This window comes from Sycon ciliatum, chromosome 4 (genome assembly GCF_964019385.1).
Source record: "Sycon ciliatum chromosome 4, ocSycCili1.1, whole genome shotgun sequence".
Lineage (NCBI taxonomy): Eukaryota > Metazoa > Porifera > Calcarea > Leucosolenida > Sycettidae > Sycon > Sycon ciliatum.
The window spans coordinates 6,646,414-6,673,878 of record NC_088646.1 but is presented as its reverse complement, the minus strand read 5'-3'; the positions used below and the strand labels follow the sequence as shown (position 1 = coordinate 6,673,878).

General features: G+C 47.1%; 2 protein-coding genes across 4 annotated transcripts; both read left to right on the top strand.

Annotated features, from left to right (window-relative positions):
- The first annotated feature begins 9,117 nt into the window (after window positions 1-9,117).
- Window positions 9,118-13,619, top strand: LOC135814151 (uncharacterized). The gene is made up of 2 exons (XM_065327227.1): window positions 9,118-10,962; window positions 12,870-13,619. Exons 1-2 carry the CDS (start codon window positions 9,502-9,504, stop codon window positions 13,098-13,100), a joined length of 1,692 nt encoding a protein of 563 aa, XP_065183299.1. The 5' UTR covers window positions 9,118-9,501; the 3' UTR covers window positions 13,101-13,619.
- A 3,789-nt stretch (window positions 13,620-17,408) lies between these two features.
- On the top strand, window positions 17,409-26,768 carry LOC135814150 (protein enabled homolog). 3 transcript variants are annotated; one of them, XM_065327225.1, is made up of 3 exons: window positions 17,409-18,319; window positions 24,624-24,842; window positions 25,484-26,768. In XM_065327225.1, the coding sequence occupies exons 1-2, from the start codon at window positions 17,507-17,509 to the stop codon at window positions 24,822-24,824; spliced, it is 1,014 nt and encodes a 337-aa protein (XP_065183297.1). In that variant the 5' UTR covers window positions 17,409-17,506; the 3' UTR covers window positions 24,825-24,842; window positions 25,484-26,768. The 3 variants fall into 3 exon arrangements, with proteins under 3 accessions (XP_065183297.1, XP_065183296.1, XP_065183298.1); XM_065327224.1 differs by having other exon boundaries at window positions 24,594-24,842; XM_065327226.1 differs by lacking the exon at window positions 25,484-26,768 and adding an exon at window positions 23,315-23,376 and having other exon boundaries at window positions 24,594-24,800.
- The last annotated feature ends 697 nt before the right edge of the window (window positions 26,769-27,465 follow it).

Here is a 27,465-nt window from a genome sequence, read left to right as displayed (position 1 = left end):
GGTGGTGGTGGTGGTGGTGGTGGTGGTGGTGGTGATGGTGGTGGTGATGGTGGTGGTGGTGGTGGTGGTGGTTGTGATGGTGGTGATGGTGGTGGTGGTGGTGGTGGTGGTGGTGGTGGTGGTGGTGGTGGTGGTGGTGGTGGTGGTGGTGGTGGTGGTGGTGGTGGTGGTGGTGGTGGTGGTGGTGGTGGTGGTGGTGGTGGTGGTGGTGGTGGTGGTGGTGGTGGTGGTGGTGGTGGTGGTGGTGGTGGTGGTGGTGGTGGTGGTGGTGGTGGTGGTGGTGGTGGTGGTGGTGGTGGTGGTGGTGGTGGTGGTGGTGGTGGTGGTGGTGGTGGTGGTGGTGGTGGTGGTGGTGGTGGTGGTGGTGGTGGTGGTGGTGGTGGTGATGATGGTGGTGGTGGTGGTGGTGGTGGGTGGTGATGATGGTGGTGGTAGTGATGGTTGAAAACTGGTGTTTTAGCAATGGACCTTCACTCCATCTACATCCACATGTACACGTACAAGTAGATTCCAGAAACCATCCACACAGGCTTACGTGGATAATCCCAGAACACATCACGCACATACACAGGATGGCTGGATATCATCCTGCAATGTGAATATTTGAGTACAGTACTCTGTCGCCCACCCGCTGGGTGTATTTTCGTTAAAAGCCCGCTGAATGCACAATGTCATTTACATAATTATACCTGCGAACCAACACCGACTCTAGGAATGAACAAAGATTTGCAACCGACTTACTGAACCAGTCGGGACTATTGCAGCAATCAAATCACGTACACGAAACCAGGCATACAATGACAATGTACCTGGTATACACTATGCTTGGCATTCCTCTAACCTACTCTAGACTACTCTAGACTACTACATGTAGTACTAATACTTAAGTAATAGATGCACAATGTATACCGTCGAGTATAACATACTGACGTTCACTGACAATCAGCACGTGCACTTGGTCAATGCCTCAAGAACACTACTTCAGTGTGCCTTCACAAGAATGCTAAGTATTCTGGGACATGATGTGTCAGACAATTCTGCTCCACTCCACTCCATGTGCATGTATAGAGCTGGGCGGTGGTAAGGAGCGCGGAGAAAATTAAGTCCATTTTCCGTTCATTCGCTTGGCAATAGCCCTCCAGTGGAGAAGTACTGTGGCTAGAATTCTAGACAGTAACAAGAGTCTGGTGAGATATGAGAGAATGCCAATCAGGTCTCCCAGACACGAAGCTGAGAATGATAAGCTGGAAGTGCTGACTCATGGCCCAGCAGAGTAGAGGAGGTGTCAGCACACTACGTAATACAATACGTACGAAAGGACAGTATTGCTATTTCACTCTGCCAAATTGCAAAGCGACTGCTATGAGTATGCGAAGGCCGTGTGGCAGATACGAAGTGAGCCGAAGCGTGAACCATGCCGTAGGATAAAAGCAAGTGGATGTTGCCTATGGGGAGATCCGGATTCAGCACACGCACACACGCACATTCGTACCTTGTACCAGTACTAGGCAGTAGATATTTTTGATGCTATCGCTATTTAATTGATCTATTTATCTCCTGGCATACTCGTATTATCTTCCATGACTCCTGTCAGCTTCCATTACATTAGTGAACTGTGTGTTTGCTGACAGCTTCACCAATCGCTTCGAGTGACATTGATTCATGTACATGTACGATAATTGCTTTCTGGCGTTTAATAGCAACTGCGCCCCCCCCCCCACACACACCACAGCAGCACTTTTTAATTAAAGAGCTTTTCTTTTTGACATTCGATGGTGTACTGGGCAGATGGTTCGATTGTATGATTGTCAACGATGGAAGTAACTGTTGACCCTACAGACCGTGTGTAAAGACCCAGTCGGCACGCAAGTTAGATCCACTAGAGCGTGATATGGATACATATAACCAATGTAGTAGTCAATCTGCTTTCTCTTCTCATCTACCCCGCGCTGGACACGGACATTCGAGATGAAGTGTTGCCCTATTCACACTGAGTATCCTGCTCATGACAGAGTGACAGAGTCGGAGGTATGGCAGTTGACGACAAGCTGCTAATAGTGCCATGCCGCCATCAAACGACCAAAGAGCACATGTATGCACATGCCAAAAGGCAGTATTTGTTTGGTCAAACAATATAATTCGCGTTGCGTATCAATCACTATTGCCAAGAGGCCCGCTTCGCGGTGACATTTGCAGGGATTTGCTGACAAGACATACTTAGTGGGGCGGATAAAGTGACTTTTCGAGCAGGTCCCATGTACACACACTTGAAGTGCATGCCATGAATGATGACTTGAGACAACACTTGAAGTGAATGCAACACACCATGAACACGATCAGGAAAGTAAGTAATGACGTCATGATCCGTGCATGTGATCACGTGACGGCACGGATGTAAGACGGAAAAGAAGGAGAAACAGAATCTCTCTTGATGATGGCATCGTTCTTCTCGTGCACGGTGAAAGTAATGGCATGCATGGACGCCAGAGGAATGCCCGGAGAGTCGGGACATCAACGGATCACAGACAGGGCATGTGAGCATGCCTGTCTGCGGACAACATTGTTATGACTGCGGCCACTTAAGTCGAGGCATAACACAATGCTGGAAAGGGGAGCGACTTCAACTACTGCCACTAGTACTTTGCTTGTTGAAGTCATGTAGCATGTAATGAGTGTACACGAGCTTGCCAGCACAGTAATCAGTATGGTTAATTTAAGTTAAAACAGAACTGGTGGAATTGAACTGCGGCGAATCTGCACTACAGTGCATGACCTCCTTGGCTCGTACATCAATGGTGCTCGCCATGCGCCTTCAACATAAGACAACTTTAAGTTTGCGTGGAGCTGTGTTCAACTGATAAAAGTGAGGTTCTTTTAAACGTTATCGTGTAATGGCACTATGACATCATTGTATGCACTCAGTATAATATCGTTGAAAGCGTTAAAGTCGTTGAAGCTGCAGCATTCCCATACCTCTACCTCGCAGCAGAGTGTGCTTGTACAGTCATGCTCATGTGATAATATAATACGTACTGTCCATATACAGTACAGATGTACATTTTCCATTGCACATGGCTGGCGGGTCACGTACCAATTCACGTTTGTTTGTCTGAATGATATTTTGAATAGATCCCAGGGTGTTTCGTAGACTCTGGACTAAGTTTGACTTGCTTCATCACCTCTGCGAGCCATTCTATTCTGCGGGCGAAATTTGGTAACATGTCCTAATTCGGGCGTATACACAACCTTGGAAATAGACAATGCGGATTCTCTTTTCAGGACTTCAAACCTGCCACCGCCTTTGAGCATACCTGGGTGTGTATCGGATTAGGCGAAGCTCAGTAAATGTGGGAGCGTTACCGGGCGTGGCGAGTCGCGAACAAAAGCTCTCCAAGCACCATGCCGGTGCTGCGAATTGTAGGAAGACTGGGGACCGGCAGAGCTGCTACATGTGGGTGCTTGTACTCTCCAGGACATGTCTCACGAGCAAACACACCAGTACACTCCGTGTACAGTACACCTGCAATACACACACAGTATAGAGACACCGCAAGGAAAATAGCCGACGATGATCACACCACTACTACAGCATTACGCTAATACATGTAGATGTAACCAACCAGCATGCATTTAATTAAGAAGCCCGGGAAAGTAACCGGTGGCAGCCATATAAGAAGCACGACATTTCCATGTTCTCGCTTTTCAAGGAGCATGCTAGCTGAAAAAAATAGGTACCGTCGATCGGCGATCATTGTCCGAGTCACAGCGGGAAGCTTTGTCTGCTGTGTTGAAAGCTGACACTAGGTACTTCAAGCAATCAAGCATTGATGCTTCCCAGTGCTTGGAATACTCGATGCGATATGATTAACGATTCCGCTGAGAATACCGCCACTCCACAGCCCATGTCTCCACCGATGAAAACCACTGCTACAGTGTTTACTACCTAGTCCACCACCCACTGTCTATTTCCTGGCAGTACTAGTATCGCCCATGCTGTAAATCCAATTACAGAACGCTCTTCTCCTGTGCCCAGTGGCGCAACTTCACACGAATGGTAACTACTTAGCGACGACACGAGCATGTACATTTTAGATGATCATTATTAACTGCTAGACGTCTCCGATTCATCCATACATGTACACGTAGTCACGCACTGGAAAATTCTCGTCTTTTCTTGCTTCTGCGAGTGTGCATTGTCCAATCCAGAACACCTTTGCGGTCGACGGAATTTTATCCCTACAAGTACAATTATCAAATTTTGATGCAGCTAACGAGGCTCGCTCCCTTATCTGGCATTGGTTGTGAGACTGCACTGACCACCTCACCCTCGCCGCTAGGCTTTGCATCTGCCACCATGATACATGCATCTCAGGCATAGTGGTGGCATACGTAAGCGAAACTTCACAAAGCTGGTTGTGTTTCTCAACACTATCCCCCGTATCCTAGTAGCCGGTGGTGGTAAAGCGAATGCGCGAACCTTTTTTTTACTACACTTATTGTAGGAGGGAAGCCTTGTGTGTGTGCCACCTCGTAGACGTGATCCAGAGGGGCGAGTCTCTCCTTTGTCATAATCACCCACGGTGCAATCAGTGAAGTCTCGACTTTGCGGGCAGACGATGTACATGTAACACATTATCACAACGGATGACGTCACAAATGAATTGGAATCATCTACGCCATGTAGATGATCAGTTTGTGGTCACTCTGATTGGAAAGGTACACATAACATTATATTGGTCAATGATAGCCATGTTACCTGCGAGGGAGTGCATAGCCATAGCCATAGGTGTCCACTGTAAATACTAGTAGTAGTAGTAGTAGTATACGGTTCGGCCATAAAGCACTAGGCGTAGATCTGTGTCACGTGACAGTGGGTGGTGAGATATTTTCTTTATCTCTCACTGCCACATCGACAACTGGTGATAGCACATTTTAGCATTCGGATAGTGCACCCCTGGTCTAGGCCTAGTCACACCTGACACCTAGCCACATCTACTCACATACCAAGAAAAGTTAGTCCACTGAACGTCTTGCGCTTTTTCTGCCTCCATAGCACAATAGAACTCCAAATTACATATCACTCCTACAAGCGTCGTGGCCCTTCAACAGTCTGTACATGGTCATAACGGTGAGGCTGCATGAAGAGCGGTCACTGATCGCCGTTGCGTTATCAACAACTGCCTACTTTGAAGGATGAGTGTATCCAGCTACCAAATGTCTGACTGTACCATGTGCACCCTTTTCGCGCTGGCAACAGGCAATATGTCTTACTTCTATGGCACATTTCACGCGTCGACAACTGCGCCGTTATCACAACAAGCCCTTGCTAGTGTGGCGTCCGAGCTAGCGTAGGGTGGGATTGATACTCATGTCACTAACATGCACGCAGGCGACTATAGCCTTTATCAGGGAGTCGTCAAATAATTATCGTATTTGACGACTCCCTGGCCTCTATACTACATGTATAGGGAAGTTTGTACTGTAATACAGACAGGTATACTAGAAAGCAACCCTTGATGCTGCGTGGACTATCGAGAAGGCTCTGGGCCACTAGTTCTCACTGCATTCAGCTTTAGCCAGGTGTACATGTATGTTCCAGCATCACTAGTTGCTCACGCTTGAGATGGTTTCGTTTTCAGACTCGCCACATTCCACATGGAAAGTTTGTGTTACTCTAGACTAGGCTCACCTCACTCGGACGAAAGGGTAAACGTGCGAAGTCCCTACCATATTGAAAGAGAGAGAGAGAGAGAGAGAGAGAGAGAGAGAGATAGAGAGAGAGAGAGAGAGAGAGAGAGAGAGAGAGAGAGAGAGAGAGAGAGAGAGAGAGAGAGAGAGAGAGAGAGAGAGAGAGAGAGAGAGAGAGAGAGAGAGAGAGAGAGAGAGAGGGAGGGAGAGCGAGCGAGAGAGAGAGAGAGAGAGAGAGAGAGAGAGAGAGAGAGAGAGAGAGAGAGAGAGAGAGAGAGAGAGAGAGAGAGAGAGAGAGAGAGAGAGAGAGAGAGAGAGAGGGAGGGAGAGCGAGAGAGAGAGAGAAAGAGAGAGAGAGAGAGAGAGAGAGAGAGAGAGAGAGAGAGGGGGAGAGAGAGAAAGAGAGAGAGAGAGGGAGGGAGGGAGGGAGGGAGGGAGGGAGGGAGGGAGGGAGAGCGAGCGAGAGAGAGAGAGAGAGAGAGAGAGAGAGAGAGAGAGAGAGAGAGAGAGAGAGAGAGAGAGAAAGAGAGAGAGGGAGAGACAGATCGAGAGAGAGAGAGAAATGTACATGTACGTTGATGCGGGAAGGGCAGTACTCAGTGGGAGGAACATATCGATGTTGTCATTATTCCTACCTCGAAGTACACCCTCGTCAGTAATAAATCCCCAACTTCCCAAGCTGTAAAGTCATGTTCATGCTGTACACTGTTACGCCGTCGTCGTAATCTTGGTTCCATCAACTCATCAACTGTCTAATAATTATTCTCCTGTTCAGCTTCCGCCCCTTGGCGCGGCCTGGGCCATGGGCATTGGGGATTAGTGGTCTTGGTCTTGGAACTCCCTGGTCTGCCAGTATGGGAAGAACACAAGAGCAGGGATGGACTAGACAAGGGCTAGGAGAGATGCACTTTGAAGAAGATTAGCCACTCTTCGACTTAAGCACCCTGCAAGTGTCTAGCTGAGGGCAGAATTGCTGCTACTACTATTACCAACAAGATTGATGACACCAGTAACTAGTTTCTACGGCCTACTCCGATGCGCGACCGCGTCCCTGTGTCATGCACCATGTCTCAACAATTAGAGACGAAGCATTCATTTCATGAATTCATTTGCGAAGCACTTGACTTTGCGTGTTCTTGATGGCATGTCCAATCACACACGGATTTCGAGTTTTCCTATGCATCAGCTCTACTTCCAAGCAAGGCTAATGTACATGTATGTAAAGCCGACTACATGACTGTACTTCTCTTTTGAGGGATGGCATCACTGAGTCCGAGAATGTTGCATCGTGGTTGGCTAGCAGAGCGCCGAGCAAAGCATCATCCGCCGAGACTTTTTGATTACGTTCAGATGCAATTATAACTACTAGTACTTTGAAGTGGGACCAAAGAAAGGGTTTTGAGACTTAAACGTCAGCTCCATCTACAATGTACATGTACAGTGCATGTACATGTATACAGGTTAAAAGAAACCGTGCAAATACAGTTCTTCACACGAAGGGTCCAAGTACATACAGTAAACTGTTATTATAGTCCCGACGCATGCAGTTGCCCACCCATGTCACTCTCCTCCCAGTATTCATCCTCTTCTCTTTCTCTCTTTGCAGTGGAAGGTTGGAAACTTCGAACGCGTCCAGGGTTAAACATTCCGAATTGATTGCATGCAGTGCATGCAGTGCACTAGTGGTTGATTAGTCACACTGAGCGGCTAATGACGCCTTGTCAGTCTGCCACTCTCATTACGGCCTCACTGCTCGCTGTGATTCGAGGTTTGCATACGCAAAGACTACCACTACCAGCTTGTACATGTACATACATAATTATGCACACTACAATGTAGTCACACGTGGATGAAGTATACATGACTGATATTGTATGTAGTGAAAACCTTAGGATCTGCAGCCTTAAAGACACATAACTTACTTATACGTCTGTTCCATGATCCAGTAGATCTGAGATGCTGATGCATATACACATTATTTTGGCCTTACACAGGTCAACACCATAAAAATACAATACAATACAGGTGTAACTGTATTTCTGTGGCCCTGTGCATGCATGTCGCTGCAACCCCTACTGTTTGAACAACTGACGTTCACACGGCACAGAGCACCAAGCATCGTTCGTTGCAACTAATAGCTTCATGCCCATAGACAATCATCCGACAACTGACGTTCAGAAGTAATTCCATTACCTCTGCCATTACTGTAGGTGGACAGGTTAGGTTGGTCAGCCCTCTCCTCGTCTTCTAGCTGATATCTTGCTGACTACTGGAGTTCCAGCACACTTGTACATGGTTGAACATTACACACAACAGGCACAACGGAGGTGAACAGAGTTCGCCGCAACTCACAGTTCCTTGCACAATGCAATCATCAGTTGCGACTCCCTGCTGTAAACCTCTGTTGTGCCTTTTGCGTGTAATAGTGCTCCACAGTATTGTGTTGAGCACTTTCCACTGGCACAAGGAAGCCTTCCTCCTGGTCAAAGTGAACATTTCACAATGTAGTCACTTAGGAGTAGCAAGAGTCCACTTGTCGATAGGACGTCGTCAGCGAGATTAAACACAAACAAAAGACCTTCTGTCTATTTACCATCTTTGCACAGTGGCCAATGCTCCATCTAAGAGAAGCACAGTCCTTCTGACAATATTAGCAAGTGATAGCAACGCTCCCATAATGCCATCCGATGCCCGAAAAGTACAGTTTTATGACACAGGACTGGGAGTCGTGCATTGTGTGCAAGGAATTATGGTGGTCTTCCCTGGTGCCGGCTAATCGTCACTGATCCTTTTTCGCCACCAAGCGGCCGGTGTTAGGTTCAGCTCAATACTACAATAGCCGGGATGGAATGGAGATGTGAGAAGCACCATATTGTTACCCTGATATGTTTGCCCTTGACTTTGGTACTAACGTTATCTACGCACAAATTCAATCACAGTCTGTCTGTCTCTCTCACTCACTCACACACACACACACACACACGCAATCCCTATTCTCTCTAAACAAGAGTTTGTTTCGGACAACAACGGCAGCAGGAGCAGCAGCAGCAGCAGCAGTAGCGTGTCCGAGATCCACGTGAATACAGTCATGCACTCTCTTCTCATCTGGTCATTGTATGGATGCGTGTGAATCGGCGCGAGCCGGTCTAATGTGGAAGTAGCTGCACACGGTTTAAAATCGTCGCTGTCTAGTTTGAACAGTCACTGCTATGGCCAGTATGGCCAGTATGGGTAGGGCTGCTAACTTGGTACCAGTAGCGACTGAAGTGCTAAGTGCTAAAGCTAGGCCATGCTGAAGTGTTTGTTCAGTAGGAAGAAACGTGCCGACTCTGACTCTGAGCATGTGGCGGGAGACTAGAACTAGCAGCATCTCTACCCGCCACAAGCAAGGGCTGCAGCTGCAGAAGAAACTACTTATACCGGAAAGCGCATTGCAATACCTGCAGCTCGCAGCGCAAACGTCGGAGGAACGATATAAATGTGTTGACACGTGCTGACCGTCAACTTTATGCACACAGTTCCGCTGTGGTGAGATTCAATTTCAAGCCTTCTGTCTCGCGTCATTCCTTCCACCTTATCCGATAATTCTAGCCTCAAAGTTATTGACACATTTCGGACTCACTTAGTCTTTAGAATTATGACGTGTGCTTCTTCATTGTTCAATTCAACTGTGCAGTATGGTAGTGATTAGGGCCTGCCCTGTATGTCCCAAGGTGTTTGCCTTCTGTTATACGTCATAACACAAAAAAGGTCAGTGTGAAGCAGTGTGTGTGTGTGAAGCAGCAGCAGCTGCAGCAGTACTAGCAGCCATTAATGTCGTATACCAGACACACAGTGACAGTGTTTCACGTTCAAGTAGCTGTTCAAGGCTTGTGCTCCAAAATCGTTATGGCCCTGTTGTCTCTCATGATCAATAGCAGTGATGCGAAAAGAAGAACTTCCTTGCCATCGTCAACGAGTGCGTCCGGAACTTGTAGCAGCCATGAAGAACAGTCTGGCGCACGATCTGAATCCCCAGATTCAGGGGTCGATGACGCCAACCTTCTTCAAGAACCTTCCCCTACCCGTCGTGGCGAAACTAGTCACGCGTCTGCAAGAACGGAAAGGAGCAGCACGGTTCAGCGAAGCCATCCTGCAAACACATCAGATTCAGTTGGTCCCAGGGTGGCAGCATCTATCCTTCAACCCAAAGATAAGAAGAAGCAAACCCGGGTGAGAGCTCCAGCAGGAATGCCCGAAAAACAAGCGAAGGTATGGCGAAGGAGTCGTGCAAGTGGTAGGGAACTAGCCCGCATACATGCGCTTGCTGATGCTTTAGAGGACCTTAGAGCGATTGTTCCTAAATCACTTGATGAAGAGAAAGCAACGAAGGTGAAGCTACTCCGTCAAGCTTCGAGCTACATTCAGCTTCTGGGAGAAATGCTAGAGGCCCCTCCCGGCCCTGATGCCTCCAGTACTGCTGCAATATGTAGTGATACAGGCGATGACGCCATGAGTGAGCCACATAGTGATCCCCGTCATCAGTTTGCCTCCACAACCAGCCTGATGCAGCTGGGGGGCGTTAGCTCTCTTGGCAGCTTCAACAATGTCGCTGCTGCAATGGAGGAACATCACAAACAATCCGAACAACATGATGACGAGTCCCCACACGACATTGAAGATGATCAGCGTTCGGAGAGCACAACGAACAGTGGTGGACTACTCAAAGAAAAGCAACCCCGTCACCTGCAGCCTCCCTCAGCCCCCGCTGCAGCACTCCAGCAACACAGCAGTGCTGTCATGAATACGGAAAGTACATCATGGGAGAGTAAGAAGGAAGCACTGCTTGACATGCAACGTAAATTAGAAGAACGGCAGCAACTGCTAAGCCTAGCAACACAGCCAGCGCTGCAACCACCGGCCGTTGCCAGTGCAGCGTTTGCATCAGCACCTCCTGGTGGCAGTGTGCCTGTGTTACAGGTGGCACAGTCCTACCATCCCAATCATTTGACTCTTTCTGCTCCCACGGCTAGAACTCCGCCCGTGGATTTCCTCTCCAGCATTCAAAGTCCCATCATACCAATTGCCCCCTCGCCATGGAGTGTCTCACAAGCCTCACATCCCGCCGGCTATGAGGTCCAATCCCGTCCCATCACTTTGTCCACTGGGCCACCGTACACCCAGCTACAGCAGCCATCTCCCCACCACCCGAACATCTACCACCTAGCCAGCACGACTGCTGCTTCTCAGCCTGTTCACCGGAGCATGGCGACCGGCACCGCTGCAAACACACCTGTAAGTTTCCGTTAGGCTCAGCATGAGAATGTTGTTGAGAATTTATTTTGTGTCGCATGCCAAACGGGCAATGATGCCCAATATTATGATGGCAATGAAGTAACGGCCAAAAGCCAAGAATACACCAAACCTCCACGAAAGAGCGAAAAACACAGACTACAAATACTCAAAAAGAAGAAAGGAAAAAAAGAAGAAGAAAAGAAAAGAAAAGAAAAGAGAGGAAAAAATACAAGGGAAAAATGAAAAAGAACAAAAGACAAACAGAACGAAACCAAAAACACAGTGGAGTCACTTCACCGGACGACTCCAAGTCCAAGCCTAGATGCTGGTTAACCATAAAAATAAACCTTTAAAAGTCTCTTGAATGATCTATGGCAGGCGAGGAACTTGAACTCTTGGGGCAGGGCGTTCTGTAATCTAGCAGCAGAAACGAGCGGCCGACAGTCACCAGAGACTCGCCAGGTGGCAGGGACAACATACGCATTGGGATCATTCATGTCAAATGTCACACTAGGGGCGAGTGCAGGCTATTCATTGCCATTCTCTTTTCGTATCGCTCAGGATAAGAAATGGCTTTGAACGTTCCCTTTGTACTTCAGTACGCTACTGGTGCTCAATAGAGCTAAACACTTTCGAGCGCGCCTGTGTGTGTGTGTGGGGGGGGGGGGGGTTCAATTCCCGACGATTATGGTCGCACACGTCTTTCTTCTCTTTCTCATTCTCCTAGCTCTTCTTTCATTCTCCTGGGTGATTACCAACAGCCAGTGTATGCCAGAGTATGTGGTGTCGTGTGCATGTGTGTCGAAAAATAAAAAATGAAAAAATGAAAAATAAAAATTAATAGGGATTCACTGGCCAGAAAAAGTCACTTCAATCAGCTGTGTGGTGGATACCAGGCAAAAATTAGTGGCGGTCAATTCATCAGCCTTGCAAGCTGATGAATGGTGCAATCCCAGCACAAGTTGCTATGGCTTCTGCCGTAGCATTGCTATCATTGCCTCCGGCGATTGGCGTCAAAAGGTCAAAAGGTGTGTATGTGTGTGCATTATACATGTACATGTACATGCGCGTAGATTGTCACAGCAAATGACGTCAAACTGTTATGAGAAGGTACTACAACTAACTATTACTTGACCCTAAAGAGTCGCATTCTGTGTGGAAAACACGTACATGTACGCGTACAGTGTACTACGTCATGTTATCCAGGAGGTTGCGGCCAGTTCCGTAACCTATTAACCCGAAATGGCCAAAGATAGAACGTATTTAAATCAACACCTGACATGCATAGAGCTCTTGTCTTTTCAGAAGCTCAGTTCAAAGTCTCCTCTGTGCGTGCAGTATTCCTGTTCTGCGCCGAGTTTATTCACGCTGTAGCGCTACGGCCCGTTTTCTCTTTCTTATTAATTTTGGCTGCAGACAGATGGAATAACGCTCCATCTGCTATCCGCACTGCTGCATCGCCCTCCCTATTCCGCCATGCATCACTTTCATTCTTAGGGTACCCCGTAAGAAGACCTTGAGCCATGTGTAAAAAAAGAAACAGGTGGTCTTTGTAGACAGATTCAAAATGTAACGCCCCCTCCTTTGCATTGGCTTCTGCCATTTGACGGTGAAACAAAATAAATAGTGAGAAGAGTTTGCTAGCTGAGCAGATCTGTCTAAAGACAGACCTTACTGCGTTGCAACTTCCTCCGATCTTACACCAAGCTTTGGAAAGCAAAGAATACCAACGACGCATTGAAGGCGAGGTTTCCAATTTCAGGCATCAGAAGGGTGAAGCGGACGTCTCGCGGCCATCTGCAGCTGCTTTATCAGCCACTGCAAAATAGGGGGAAAAGTAGACCTAGTTTTCCAGGTCACGTGCTGAGTACCAATGGTATTTGCTGTGTCTGTTCTGTTCGTTCCAGACTCAGGGCTTATCCTTACCGGCGATCCAGTTTCCGGCAGGAGGAGCTACGGCTTCTTTTCAATCGCCCACACGTGCTGTGATGATGGCCCCTGGCTTATACCCGGCTGCTGCCCATGCCACTGGTCAACCTGGCACTATACAGGTGTCTCCGGGTTTCGGCATTCAAGCAAATGCACAGACTGGCATGCTAGCCTGGCAGATGCCCAGCACTGGCCAAAGACTGTACTAACGACAGTTCCAAGACAAAGCAAGTTTCAAACCATACGGACATGATTGCGATATCCATGACTATGTACAATGTATGGGGCTCCCCGGTAGTACATCATCGTTGTGTACTTCACGGATTCGAGCCCCGCGCGCAGTCGAGGACCTCCGCAGGAGGGATTTCCAGATTATATTATTGAATATTGGGGTGTTTTTGGATCTTGGAGATTCTTGAATTTTGCTGTTTTCAGTGAATTTTGGCAAATTCGCCAATTTTTCGCAACGTTTTGCTGAATTCTACATGTACATGTACATTGTACGTGATGATTGTACAGATAGTTTTCTGCTTTTGAGAGAGTTTTTAATTTTTTTTTAATTTTTCGGATAGCACTTCCAAGCTCCACTGCAGCCACTTCATCGATGGTGTGTGTAGGGTTTTTCGGATAGGATTATTTTTTAGACTTGAATCTTGATGCTCCAGAATGATATCTTCTATCTCAATAATACACAATTTCTTGTGAATAATCTGGAAGGCCTTGTTATACTCCTCAGTCGCACATCTGACTGCAAAATATCCATGACGCAGCTCTTGAGATCAAGGACCAGTGTGGGTCCTCTTCACTGAGTCGAGTCGAGCGAGCTGTAACTCGCGGTGCCGAAAGGCAGGCTAACGGTGACAGTCACACCCCTGCATGGCTACTTCCACTTGTCTAGCCTTGTAACTGTCAGTAAGTAATTAGTTGTAGGCATCTGCAGAGGATGCTACTTGCTAGCATAGTAGACATTATTAGCATGTTTAATACCGTTCACGCTCACTTCGACTGTCGGCTGCAGTACCGTTTTTTAAGACATGGTTAGCATTTCGACTTCTGGCACGACGATCGGCTTGTGACGTCAATGCCATCGTCCTCATCATCCATCTCCATCTCAGCACGTCCATGCTTTCTGTCCCTTGACCCTTCATCACCAATCCCCGATTTGCTGTCGCCAACACTTCCTTCTCCTGGTCCGATGTCTCCCGATTGCCTCAGCCGTGCCTACTCCAGCCTCTTGCTTCGTCTTAGCTGTGTATTGGTTCCTTTTGATTCTTTTGTTTGTGTTGCTAAATCTGGTGGGCGGTGTACCTCAGACGCTGGCCTCACCACAGGCTACTCAGTACTACTGAGTACTGTGTTGGTACAGCTGACACAGGTACTGAAGTACATGTATATTCTGTAGGCAGACGGTGTTTACGAGGTCCTCCTCGCTTTGGCCTGTTTGCTCTACCGGCTGCGAAAACAGTGACAGCGGAACATGCTGTTTTACTTGTACTAAAATACGTTCAGACAGGTGTTGAAGCGTCCTACGAACATACCACATTGTCGGCTTTCAAAATGATAGATGAGATGACGCAATTGATGGGTTGGCAGGACGTCCTTCAACACCGTGAACGAACGTATCGTTGTGTAGACGATGATCACATTTACGGCATACAGTAGTACGTTTTGTGAACAATTGACTTCACAATAAGACCGACTCGTGTAGATTCGGAGCCTTTCCAGGGCAAACGCATAAATACCCAAGACCTTTTTGGTCCGATTGTCTCCTCCTTTCGGGATGCTTTGACGTAAGCAATTTGTCGAAAATTTGTGATGGATAGTCATTTTTGAGGAACATTGATAGCAGGAATTCCAGCTCATGTTGGATCTTGTTTTCCGAACAAATGCGTCGTGCCCTACCAGCCAAGTTTCGAACTAAATTGGTCTTGTGCAGAGAGGAACAATGGGAATCCTACATGATGTACTGGCCTGTGCACGTAGTCTTGCGGTAAACAGACGTTATGGCACCATCACCAGTTTATCAAGTAATACATGTACATCCAGGAACGACAATTAATTTGTTAGATGCCTCGTACACGCAAGTGAAGCGCAATGCTGGATGGACTGGATTTAGATGTTTATCATTATTATTATTATTATTATTATTATCAAATTCTTGATAGGGCAATCCCCACAGGCCTAAATCACGAAAACACATGGAAGCAAGACCCATCATTGCTCATCTGATATACATGTACAGGTCATGTACAGTGCTTGCAACTGAAATCCGACCCCTGAGCGGTACGCTCACATCACAAAGACCCAACACCGGATAGCAAAACTACGAAAATAGAGACCGCTAGAATGTGAACGCATCGCTAAGTGGTCGGATTTCAGTTGTCAGCATTGCATGTGTACAATGAATGTGTAGCTAGTACTGCCTGGATGCGGCATTCCAGCTCCATGTCTCAGACCTGTATCTTAGTAACCTAGCGTCAGCACCAGATGCTGCTGGACTGCAGCAGACAGGCCGAAACAAGGGTGTCACTACTGAAAAGAGAATAGCCCAAGAGAAACAGCGGCGTGCAGGAATTCGTCAGCAGAATCATTCTTTTGTATACCCCTCTAGGTTCACGGTAAGCCCCCGTGTGTGGCGGATAACCACAGGCATAGTGTGGTAAAATTAATGGCTTGGCATCTCATATCCGGGGCATCGCTTGTACATGCGAGAAGCAGAATAATTGGCATGAAAACTCCTCCACACACTGTATCAGGAAGTAACCATACTTTGGCATCCCACAGAGAGCTGATGTACAAACTTCTAGTCTGCCAACATAATATGCTTAAGAGTACTTTAGGCCCTGAAATGTAAAAACCAAGACTTAGAACTAACTTACTCACAAGCAGACAGCACCACTACAATAGCCAACGTTGGTTATGCAAGCCAGACCAATTTCGACCACACGTCGTATTCTGCAAGTCAGCAGTGGAATCAGTTGACCAACATCTCTTAATGGCCACTGGCTATTGTGAGAATAAAGATTTGAAACAACAACAAGACAATCCGTGGGCCACTGAGTGTGTCGGATGATGTACTCAGTAGTCGAATTGGCAAAACTGCTGTTGCATTTGGGCACATTCTGTACTATTTTGTAGTAGATTTGGTACCCGAACCGTATGCGGATTGAGGGACGGATCTGGAGCTGGCTCATCGCCTGGGCTTCCTGGCGCCGATTTGGCGTGTTAATTCTTTGTTTCTCCAGTAGTTCAAGGTCTTTCGGTGATGGCCACTCGGTGCTACCTTTTACTGGAGATCATGAAAATGTTTCTACACCATTTGTTGCAGTCTACTTTGAAGTAGTACTGAAGTAGTTTAAGCGATGGTGTCGAAATTATTCATGCAAACGTTGATGAAGTTGCGGTCACAAGAACTTGCCAATGCATCCTTCGTATTTTTCACTCGTTCCAATTCTTTGTTTCTCCAGTAGTTCAAGGTCTTTCGGTGATGGCCACTCGGTGCTACCTTTTACTGGAGATCATGAAAATGTTTCTACACCATTTGTTGCAGTCTACTTTGAAGTAGTACTGAAGTAGTTTAAGCGATGGTGTCGAAATTATTCATGCAAACGTTGATGAAGTTGCGGTCACAAGAACTTGCCAATGCATCCTTCGTATTTTTCACTCGTTCCAATTGTATTTGTCTCATAACTTGCACAACAGTCAAGCAGATCATCCCAAAAGGACAGGTTGGTATGCTGACCTCATTTACCGCCTTGAAACGACTGCAAGAATGGCGAACGAACCTCATATTTTAGCTTCAATTTAGGAAAATTTAGGACTAGTCTTGGTTTGAAATTTCTATGAGAAAGGGGGGGGGGGGTGAGCGCAGACCAGACGAAACCAAGCTAAACATCACAGCAAACTAAGAATGTTAGCTTTGACGAGACGGTAACGAAAGACAAAAGACCAGAGCACAGGGGACGGCCACGGCTCACTTCACGGCTTGTGATATTTAGCTTGTTTTCGTCTTGAGTGCGCTTACTTTCCCCTTTCTCATGTTATTTTCATAACTTAGAACCTTCCAAGTTGGAAGGCTGTTGGTTTGCGCATCCAAGACGTGATAAGGTTTATCATCAGGTCGTTGAATGTCAGTATCACATCAGTCAGCGTTGTGCTAGCTGTTGCACCTTCTGACTACACAACATTTTGCTTACACTTGCAACTGTTAGTGTTGGACACAAACTACGGATAACATTTGACATTTTTGTCCTTTCTTTTAGAAAAGGAAATATTAAACATTGTGTTAAACCAGACACTGCACCCATGCATGGAGAATGTCACCGTGGCATTGAATATCGTTTTTATCAAGTCTGAAAAATTTCTAATATTCCCAAATCGACTCGGTAGCATCTTGCACGTCGAGGGGCGAAATGTGCTACTTCGCCAATTTAGCTGGCACCTATGGCTTCGATCTTAGCACAATGTGACACTCGGTTATTAATGTTGGGCATGACTCGCAGTCTTCAGAGCTAGAGTGGTACAGTAGCAGTGTGTTTGTACAAGTACTGCTGGACTGTATCTTCAAGAAACTTCCCCTACCCGTCGTGGAGAAGCGAGTCACGCGTCTGCGATAATGGCGGAGAGGAGCTCGGATCAGCGAAGCCATCCTGCACAAAAGAAGAAGCAAACCCGGACGAGGCCTCCAGCAGAAATGGACAAAAAACAAGCGGATGCATGGCGAAGGAGTCGTGCAAGCCGTAGGGAGTTAGACCGAATACATACCCTTGCTGATGCTCTAGAGGACCTTAGAGCGGTGGTTCCGAAATCAGCTGATGAAGAGCAAGCAACGAAGGCGGAGCTACTCCGTCAAGCTTCTAGCTATATTGAGCTTCTGGGAGAGCTAGTAGAGGCCCCTCCCGGCCCTGATGCCTGCAGTACTGCAGTACATCAGTTTGGCTCCGCAACCAGCCTGATGCAGCTGGGGGACGTTAGCTCTCTTGACATGCCATGGAAATTAGAAGAACGGCAGCAACTGCTAAGCCAAGCAACACAGCCAGCGCTGCAACCACCGGCCGTTGCTAGTGCAGCGTTTGCATCAGCACCTCCTGGTGGCAGTGTGCCTGTGTTACAGGTAGCACAGTCCTACCATCCCAATCATTTGACTCTTTCTGCTCCCACGGCTAGAACTCCGCCCGTGGATTTCCTCTCCAGCATTCAAAGTCCCATCATACCAGTTGCCCCCTCGCCATGGAGTGTCTCACAAGCCTCACACCCCGCCGGCTATGAGGTCCAATCCCGTCCCATCACTTTGTCCACTGGACCACCGTACACCCAGCTACAGCAGCCATCTCCCCACCACCCGAACATCTACCACCTAGCCAGCACGACTGCTGCTTCTCAGCCTGTACACTGGAGCATGGCGACTGGCACCGCCGCAAACACACCTGTAAGTAGTAGTAACTTGGTAGTGCATTGCTTTGCTTGGCATCACGTTTCGCGTCAGACTCGGCTAGAGGCGGGGTTTTCCGCATCCGTAGGAACGCCACGACCCAGGTCCCTTCAAGGATCAAGGCGCAGATACAGCTCCTAAAGCGGTGGGAGGTGAGTAGATCAGCTCACCACTTGGTCAAAGATAACTGTGGGTCGCACCACGGCTGGAAACATCCTTTCGCTTCCAAGCAGGACTTGAACTTGGTACCCTCTGTTTCTCAATCATGGTATTAGACCATCCCACTAGGCCTGCCTGCCTAGTAATAATAATACTTCGAAGTAATAAAATAATAACACAGGTTAGCAAAGACTTTTAAAAAGTATCTCTACTGGACGCTGTGCAGGAAGTATGGTGCATTGGACATTTCAAATAAATACACAAGTCACCAACTCATTAACGTCGTGTACAGTGGTGAACGGATGTGTCAATCTACTGGGAAGTGCCAATTCCAACAGCAGCGCCCGTTGGAGCAAACAGACTCGACGTTGTTATCAAGGGCAAAGATGAAGCATTGTTTGTGGACGTAAGTGTCCCTCTAGATAGGAACACCCGCCGAAAATCTGTGGCAAAGATACAGAAATATCAAGGTCTCAAGCGTGAGGTGGAACAGATGTGGCAGGTTCGGGCCAAGATCGTGCCAGTGATCGCGGGGGTATTAAGTGGATTAACCCCCTCGACTGCTGACTTTGTGAGGGAACTGGATGCCGGAGCCAGGGTATCCATCTTGCGAAAGGAGGCGCTCCTTGGCACAGTTGACATCATCAGGTCAATAAGTCAGATGTTGGATCTCCATTAGAAACGTAGCCATTTGGTCACTACGTTGCAATCTATTGCCATTACAGTGCTGCATGCAGAGTAACTGAGTTCAAAGGTCATTTACGGATGAGGTAAACAGTTACAAGAATAGAACACACTGAGAAAAAGGACACGCTTCAGACTCTTCAAAAATCATCTTGAAATTGTTCTCTTGCGTACTTTCAAGCCTCATCGTCAAGTGAAATACAGGAAAACCAAATGAACCAGGACAGCGGAATACAGTAGAGGGGTGATGGAAATAGCGCAAGAAAGAAGAGCTCAAATAACAACGAAAACAACGAAAAGTTCGTGACCCACATCCACATCGAAAGAAACGGGGAGGAAACGGTGCAAGTGTCAGGAGACCTAACAAGCGTGACGTGTGGTGCGACAAAGCGAGACAACAAATGGACATAACAAACGAGTTGGATAAGGTGACTTATCACTCTCATAGTATTGACTCCCATTGATTTTCGCTATACCTAAGCAGTCAAATATTCCTGCATATTTCACTCCTTAACGCTGTATTGGGCGCTTTCGATTACACGTTTACACAATTCTGGAACTGTTTTTTAAAATTCTGGAATGACCAGATTGAGCGGATTCTGGCCTTGTAAACGAACGACTGCACAACGCTTTTTATTCATGTCACAAACAAAATTGATGAATCGTAAAAAGAGATCACGTACACCCTCGCGCCCACGTGGACCCAGCATTTGCCGTATCTCATAGTCGTGAAGTGGTTGCTATAGCGCGTCTTGAACGGTGTCTCGCAAAGCCCGAAGTACCGCCTCTCGTCACCTGAGCTCCGGGCCGTGACGTTCGCTTGATAGACCACCCTTTCCTGCAAACACCGGCCGTCCAGAGGGCACGAGGGTTTAGCTCCGCAGTTGCATTCCTCTGCTGGTTTTCGCACGTCGGCCAGGGCCAGCACCTTCCGGTTGTGCCCCTTGATTATGCAGGCCATGTTGGGCATACACGAGTAGCTGACCTTGACCGTATTTTTGTTGAACATTTTACAAGCCGGCTGTCTCTATTCTCTTCTGCCTTTTTGTGGTAATGCTCCATCCTTGTGGTGTTGAGCACTCTAGGTAATCTGGGAACTCTCGCTATAGTGTTTTTGCTATAATTATTATTATTCTGTGCCTGTACTGTTTAAAACTCGGATGTTGATCACGCCAATGAAGAAAGACGAAAGGGCCAATAACCAGTTCTGTTCGGCATTCTTTTCTGCTGTGGGACATACATTGTATGATGTACATGTAGCTCATGCTCATGTTCGTTGCGCTTTCCTTCCCCTCCCACACTGCCATAGTTTTCTGTAAATCTTGATCTTGGTGGTCCTTGGACCTTTGTATGGTGGTGCTTCTCCACCGCCAGTCACCATGGTCACGTGAAGACCCAAGCAAGTAATTTCCAAAGCTAAAGAGTAAAGTACCAGTAACACTAACAGTAACAATAATTAAATTATAAATTAAAAAAATAATAATATATTAAAATTAGTTCTTGCAGCGCCCAATCTGTCCAGATAAGCAGTTCGCACAACACAACCGTCCGCTCGTACTACACGAACGCGCTCCACAAGTACTAGTACCGGTCTTTTTTGCTGCATGGGCCCAGCCGACCCTGTCTGATGTGTGAAGAGTACCTCGCACGTACAATGTAACTCGTTAGTCGTCACCATGGCCACAGACCATGCCGCAAAGCACAACATCAACATACTTACTAGTACACTCATACCTCGTTTATCCGGGCAGTCCGGGACCTTGCACTGCCCGTAACTTTGAAATGTCCGTAACTCCGAATCATATACATCTTGATGGGGAAAAGGCCATCCATATGGCATATGACGTCAATATTTCTACGAAAAGTGACAAAAGAGTAGTAATATTTCCACTGAAACTCGCCCAAATAGTGCCCGGTAGACCGAAGTGCCCGTAACTTCGGGGTCCGGATAACCGAGGTATGAGTGTAGTAGTACATAGCAAGCCAGCTCATCCAAGGCACAATGCGAAGGCGCCGAAAACGACCCAAAACTACAATGGCCGGTTCACCAGGTAACAAGAAACCAGCTGGAGGGAGGAATAGCGGACTGGGCAACTCGACAGCGGTGAAAACTACTGGAGCCGACTCCTGAAGCCTAGAAGAAAGTAATGAAGTAGGTTAGTCTCCGGCTGACTTGGATTGTGGATCAGAAATTCAAAATTAGAAAAAAAGTAGGGACCTTAGTAGTACTAGTAGCAAACGTAGCAATAGTAGTGCAGTCGAATGTCACTTATCCGACCACTTCGGGAATCAGGCATGTTGGATAACTGGATATGTTGGATAACTGATATCATTAATTTTTTTATGTGCATATAAGGCTGGATTTCACTGATTTACATGTACAGTGTGTATGTACAGGTACACAATACCCAAATATATTCATGCATATTCATGAATTGCTCCATGTACACATACATAGGCCTGTGGGGATTGCCCTATCAAAAATTTAATAATAATAATAATAATACGAAGTAGTGGTTGCGACCTCGGCGATGATTTGTAAGAAAAGGGTTTGCTCCCCACACCGGAGCTCGCGCTATTCCGCCGACTTTACTTGACACTTGACTGACTCACGACTGCCATCCAGAGCACACGAGAAGTCCATCGAACCTTCGACTCGGCAAACCTGCAAGAAAGCACCACTCCCTGCTCAATACACAGTGTTTCGGGGAATTCACCCCTCATCAGTTGAGCTTGAGTAGGCTGAGGAAGATTGTGCCTGAAGAGCACCACTTATATAGTGCTCTCCAGGCACGACCATCACCAGGGATACAAACTTACAGAGACGCTCCGTTTTCAGCGCGACAAACACCTCGTGAGCACCAGATAGCAGCGTGAGTCAGTGCTGCTATCTGGTGCTCACGAGGTGTTTGTCGCGCTGAAAACGGAGCGTCTCTGTAAGTTTGTATCCCTGGTGATGGTCGTGCCTGGAGAGCACTATATAAGTGGTGCTCTTCAGGCACAATCTTCCTCAGCCTACTCAAGCTCAACTGATGAGGGGTGAATTCCCCGAAACACTGTGTATTGAGCAGGGAGTGGTGCTTTCTTGCAGGTTTGCCGAGTCGAAGGTTTGATGGACTTCTCGTGTGCTCTGGATGGCAGTCGTGAGTCAGTCAAGTGTCAAGTAAAGTCGGCGGAATAGCGCGAGCTCCGGTGTGGGGAGCAAACCCTTTTCTTACAAATAATAATAATAAGGCCAAAACAAATAATGACCTTGTTTCCGGTCGCCCGACCGGGCCACTTTTTCCCAAATTCTGAAACTTTTTTTTGGTCCCAAATGTATACAAACGGTGGCAATGCCATGTGTGCAAGTGCACTCAACGAGTCATAACTCAGTCAAATCTCGACCGAATTCCAGAATCGAAACACCTACAAGGTAGCAGAGATTCTCAGCTGTCGGCTCGAAAACCTCCGGGGTCGATACGAGCTAGAATAACAGAGCTGGAAGGACTCGAACTGTTTGCTTGATTTCTCAGAATGTACGAAAACAGGAATACACCCGAACAGTGAGTCAGTCAACTAATTTACTTTGACATTGATCCTTGCCATTATATGTACAATGTACATGTGTAGGTGCTCTTGTCCATCAATACCACAACGATTGAGGAACCAAAAAAAAGTATCCAAAAAAAGTTTCATTCCGACCGACCGAGTCTCCTTTTTGAGGGGTTGCCGACCGGAAACAAGCCTATTTTTTGTTTAGGCCTAATAATAATAATACATGCTAGCATACTTGACCACATCTACTTCAAGTAAATGCATATTACACCGTATAATATACAAACAAACAATTTTTTAAAGAATTTTTAAAATGTTGAGAGTCATAAAATTACCACTCCCGGGTTTGTCGGATAACCGACGTGCTCGGATAACTGGCGACCGGATAAGTGACATTCGACTGTACTACTAGTAGTTTGTGCGTTCAATAAAACACCTTTTAGCAATAGTAGTAGTAGAATTTATTCCCGTAGCAATGCAAAAGACGTTACTTTACTAGTCTTTAGTAGCGCCTGGCGCTAGCCAGAGTACATAGCGCTCCGTGTGTGTGTATGTGTGTGTGTACGCGCGTGCGTGTGTGTGTGCACGCACATGCGTGTGTGTGTGCCGTAGGGCCATCATCACGTGACGCACCGTGCCTGGCGCGCTGAATGTTTTCCTCACTATGCCGTAAAGTGAGCTACTACTAACTCAGTAGCTGGCCACCATATTCAAATAGAGCTTTCAAACTCAGGACCGTAACCTACTGTATCTGGGAGTTAGAATTAGAGATAGTTAGAGATATTATACTTGACAAGTATCTACATGTATGTGTGTTTATGAGGCGCAGTACAGTTCATTTTTTTAAACTAAAATATTGGGAACAAGAGGACTTGAAAGCCCAGGATCCCTCGCTATGCTTTGTTTTTTACATACATGGACACGTACTTCGAAGCACAGGTCCTCATGTGTGTTATTCGAACTGCCGGGAAGAAACGTGCAGTACAAACACATGTGCCCAATAATCCTATTGCATTGACGTTTCTATCAGTTCGAAAAATACACTTGAGGACCTACATTGTATGCAAAAACAAAGCACGGCGAGGGCTCCTGGGCTCCTGATAGGGGAGGCCCTAAAGATGTTGCCGTCTTGTTACAAGGAACCCCGAGTGCTCCTTACAGAGCGAAACAAAAACGGATATGTTAGTTGAGGCTCAGCATGAGAATGTGACATTGGGGGCGAGTGCGGAATATTCACTACCATTCTCTTTTCGTATCGCTCAGGATAAGAAATGGCTTCACTAGTTTGAGGGAAAGACACAAACGGGAAAAGTCTGAAGAAAAGAAATATTTGGCTTTGAACATTACCTTTGTACTTCAGCACGCTACTGGTGCTCAATATTGTAATCTAACCCGAAATAAATGGCCAATGATAGAACGTATTGAAATGAAGACCTGACATGCATAGAGATCTTGTCCTGTCAGAAGTTCAGTTCAAGTCTCCACTGTGCGGGCAATATTCCCATCACACGAATGAAGCCTTCTATAGAGACCTCTAGAAACCTCTCTGTTGAATGTTGACCTAATGAGAGAAGAACCGTGAGTCAAGATTGTCTTAGAAACAGGACTGGTGGTCTTTGTGGACAGATTCAAAATGTACTATATGAAGAGGCAGTTTGATAGTTGGGCAGATCTGTCTGTTAAAGGCATGTGATCTGTTACGGCCGCAGTGATCGTTGATGACAGACCTAACTACGCTGCACCAAGCTTTGGAACGCTAGCATGCCAATGCGTTTAATGTTAAGACCATCTGCTTTATACGCCACAACCAAATATGGGGAAAGTTGACCTATTTAGCAGATCACGTGCTGAGTACCGATTGTATCTGCTGTGTCTGTTCTGTTGGTTCTAGACCCAGGGCTTATCCTTACCGGCCATTCAGATTCCAGCAGGAGGAGCTCCGGCTTCTTTTCAATCCCCCGCACATGCTATTATGATGACCCCTGGCTTGTACCCGGCTGCTGCCCATGCCACTGGTCAACCCGGCACTATACACATATTGCCGGGTTTCGGCATTCAGGCAAATGCACAGACTGGCATGCCAGCCTGGCAGATGCCGAACACTGGCCAAAGGCCATCCTAACGACACTTCCAAGACAAAGTAAGTAACGTTTCAAACCATGCGGACTACTTGATTGCGATATCACTATCTCCCCGCTAGTAGTACATGTGTAGTGTACTCCACTTGCCTGCGACCCGAGAGGTCGCGGGTCCGAGCCCCGCAGTCGAGGACCTCCGCAGGCTCACATCTGACTGCAAAATCCCCACGACGCAGCTCACCAGATCAAGGTGTGGGCACTCTTCACTCAGTAGAGTCGAGTCGAGCGATGTGTAACTACCGATGCCGGAAGGCGGGCTCACGTCCCTACATGGCTGATTCATTCCCCTTGTCCACCCCCCCCCCCCCCCCCCGGAGACGAAAAAGAAGTATCTCTTAGCCTGTCACCAGGAAACCCTATGCCTAAGTAGCGTAGCCTAGAGTGTACAGGGTATTGGGTTGGCACAACCCTACACATAACCCTACACATAACCCTACACATAACCTTACACATAACCTTACACATATCCCTACACATATCCCTACACATAACCCTACACATAAACCTACACATACAAACCCCTATCAAGGGTTAGGACCCCTACATGTAGCGTTTGATCAGTTCTCACATACCGACACACAATCCTCACGGTTTGAATTTATTTGTTTTTTTTTGGGTATTTTCACTTCACTCATGTCGACAGCAGTGCTCCTGTGAATTTCGAAATTGTCGCTGATCGAACACACAGCTACGGATCAGCTGACGCGGACACAGCAATGGCGGGAGAGCGGCAGCTGCAACAGCCGCTGAAGACGATACACTTCTTGTAGAGTCCAATGTCTGATGTCATCGTGGTCTGCAAGTGTACGTGTGAGTATGGCGTGATGTGTGACGCTTATGGCACATGTATGTGGTGAACGCAAGAGTAGAGATACGCGTTGCCAGAGTACGAGTGTGAGAATCTGCTTCAGTCTAGTACGTCTGTGTACGTGTACGTGAGTAACTGACTGTCAAGTGAATGCCGTGCATGCGCAATGCTTTGGTCTGGGAGTGAGAGTGATGAGTGATTCGTCCGTGGTCTTGTTGTCTTGGTCATGTGTTCAGACATGGCACGTGCTTGTTGCCAGGTGACGGCCAATGAGCGGCCAGAATAAGCAGGCAAGATCAGTCGATCTTGACCGCTTATCCGGTCAAGAACAGCAGTCATACAGCATCGCGCCGAACATGCGCATTCACCATTTTTCGGAGTCTTTGCCTTGGGCAACATCTCCGACGAGGACTAACAATTTGTCTCGCTTCTCCAAAATTATTTACTCACCACTGTCACTACTTTACTCACTACTGTCTTGAACGTCTGTAGGTAAACCAGAAATGCCACCCGACCTTGCAGCTGGTCCTGTGTCTCGCGGTGAAACGCACACAAGGGAAGCAGACCTCAACAAGTACTTTTTGTACCTGCCCTAAGGCTGCAGCTTCTCAGCACTCGCATTTGAACCTTTCTCTGACAATCATCTTACTCGGAGCTCCCGGAGAACGGGTTTATTCCGAATCCGTCATATTACTGGTACATGTACTACTGACCTTACTACTGCCTTCACTTTACTTGAATACTCACAACAACTGGAAAGTTCCGACCAAGCAAGCTAGCTGTTTGTGATGGTCGCTGCACACAATGTGACATCAACTCATTTGCCGTCAAGGCTTTCTTTCTCTTTGAATGTCTCGACTGGGCCTTGTCTGAACCACAATCCTACACAGTTGCGTCGGGCAAGACCACTCACAGACCTCGGGCCTGATCAGAGCGTCATGCCCTCTCAACTGTGTAGGATTATGTATTTCTGTACGTATTGGTCCCTGATTGGTCGTCACGATTTGTCCGCGCGTTATTACTGCTTGTTCTTTGTTGTTCCTGCGTCTTTATCCTTGATCTTTTCGTTCCACCTTTGTTCGCCTTTCTTCTCCTGTGGCCTTTCCCTTTGTGTAAGAAGTTCGAAACACTACAAAGTTGTTTGCGTTGTCGTGTGGCGGGGGCCAGGGGGAGAAGGCATTCCCATTTCATTCATCACCCTGAGTCGAAAAAAAAGTCGCCAGGAACATTTTCATGACCAAAGCTCGTTCGTCTCGACTGACTCAAGCTGTTCCTTCTCCATCGTGAGAAACAAACCCTAGATTTAGGGTCACGAAATTTCATGACCTCGCTGCACTAAACCTGGCCGCACTCGAAGAAGACAACAGAAAAAAGCAAAATAATGTATTTTTTTGCCGCGTACAGACACTGGCATACTGCTAGCACTAGCAGCTGCTAGTAGGTTATGGGCAATTGCTACATGTAATGACACTGTAATGATGTACCACTCTAGGGACACTGCTAGCCCTTTCCCAAAGGTGCTCGCCCTTTTTTTCGCCCTTGTTCGCCCTTTTTTGGAAAAGCCCGTTTCTTTCGCCCTTTATTGCGTTTTTGGTGAATATCACCCTTTTTCAAGTTTTTGAGCTTTTTTAGCTGAAAAAGTGCTAAAATCTGTTTGCTCATGCATGCGATCACAGTTTCCGAGTGCTCGATGGGCCTTGGCACGCCGCTTTTTGGGGGGCAACAAGTGAATCGTGTACTGGTGTACACAATGCTGTAAAAAGTGGGTTTTTTGAACTTTACTTCCTGTTTTGCCTTTCGCGCGTGGACCAATAAAT

Bases quoted from the DNA above. Each gene is read 5' to 3' on its own strand.
- LOC135814151 (XM_065327227.1), top strand. From the start codon at position 9,502: ATGTCGTATACCAGACACACAGTGACAGTGTTTCACGTTCAAGTAGCT. The intron at 10,963-12,869 runs GTAAGTTTCCGT...TGTTCGTTCCAG, and splicing joins GCACCGCTGCAAACACACCT to ACTCAGGGCTTATCCTTACC.
- LOC135814150 (XM_065327224.1), top strand. From the start codon at position 17,507: ATGGCGGAGAGGAGCTCGGATCAGCGAAGCCATCCTGCACAAAAGAAG. The intron at 18,320-24,593 runs GTAAGTAGTAGT...TGTTGGTTCTAG, and splicing joins GCACCGCCGCAAACACACCT to ACCCAGGGCTTATCCTTACC.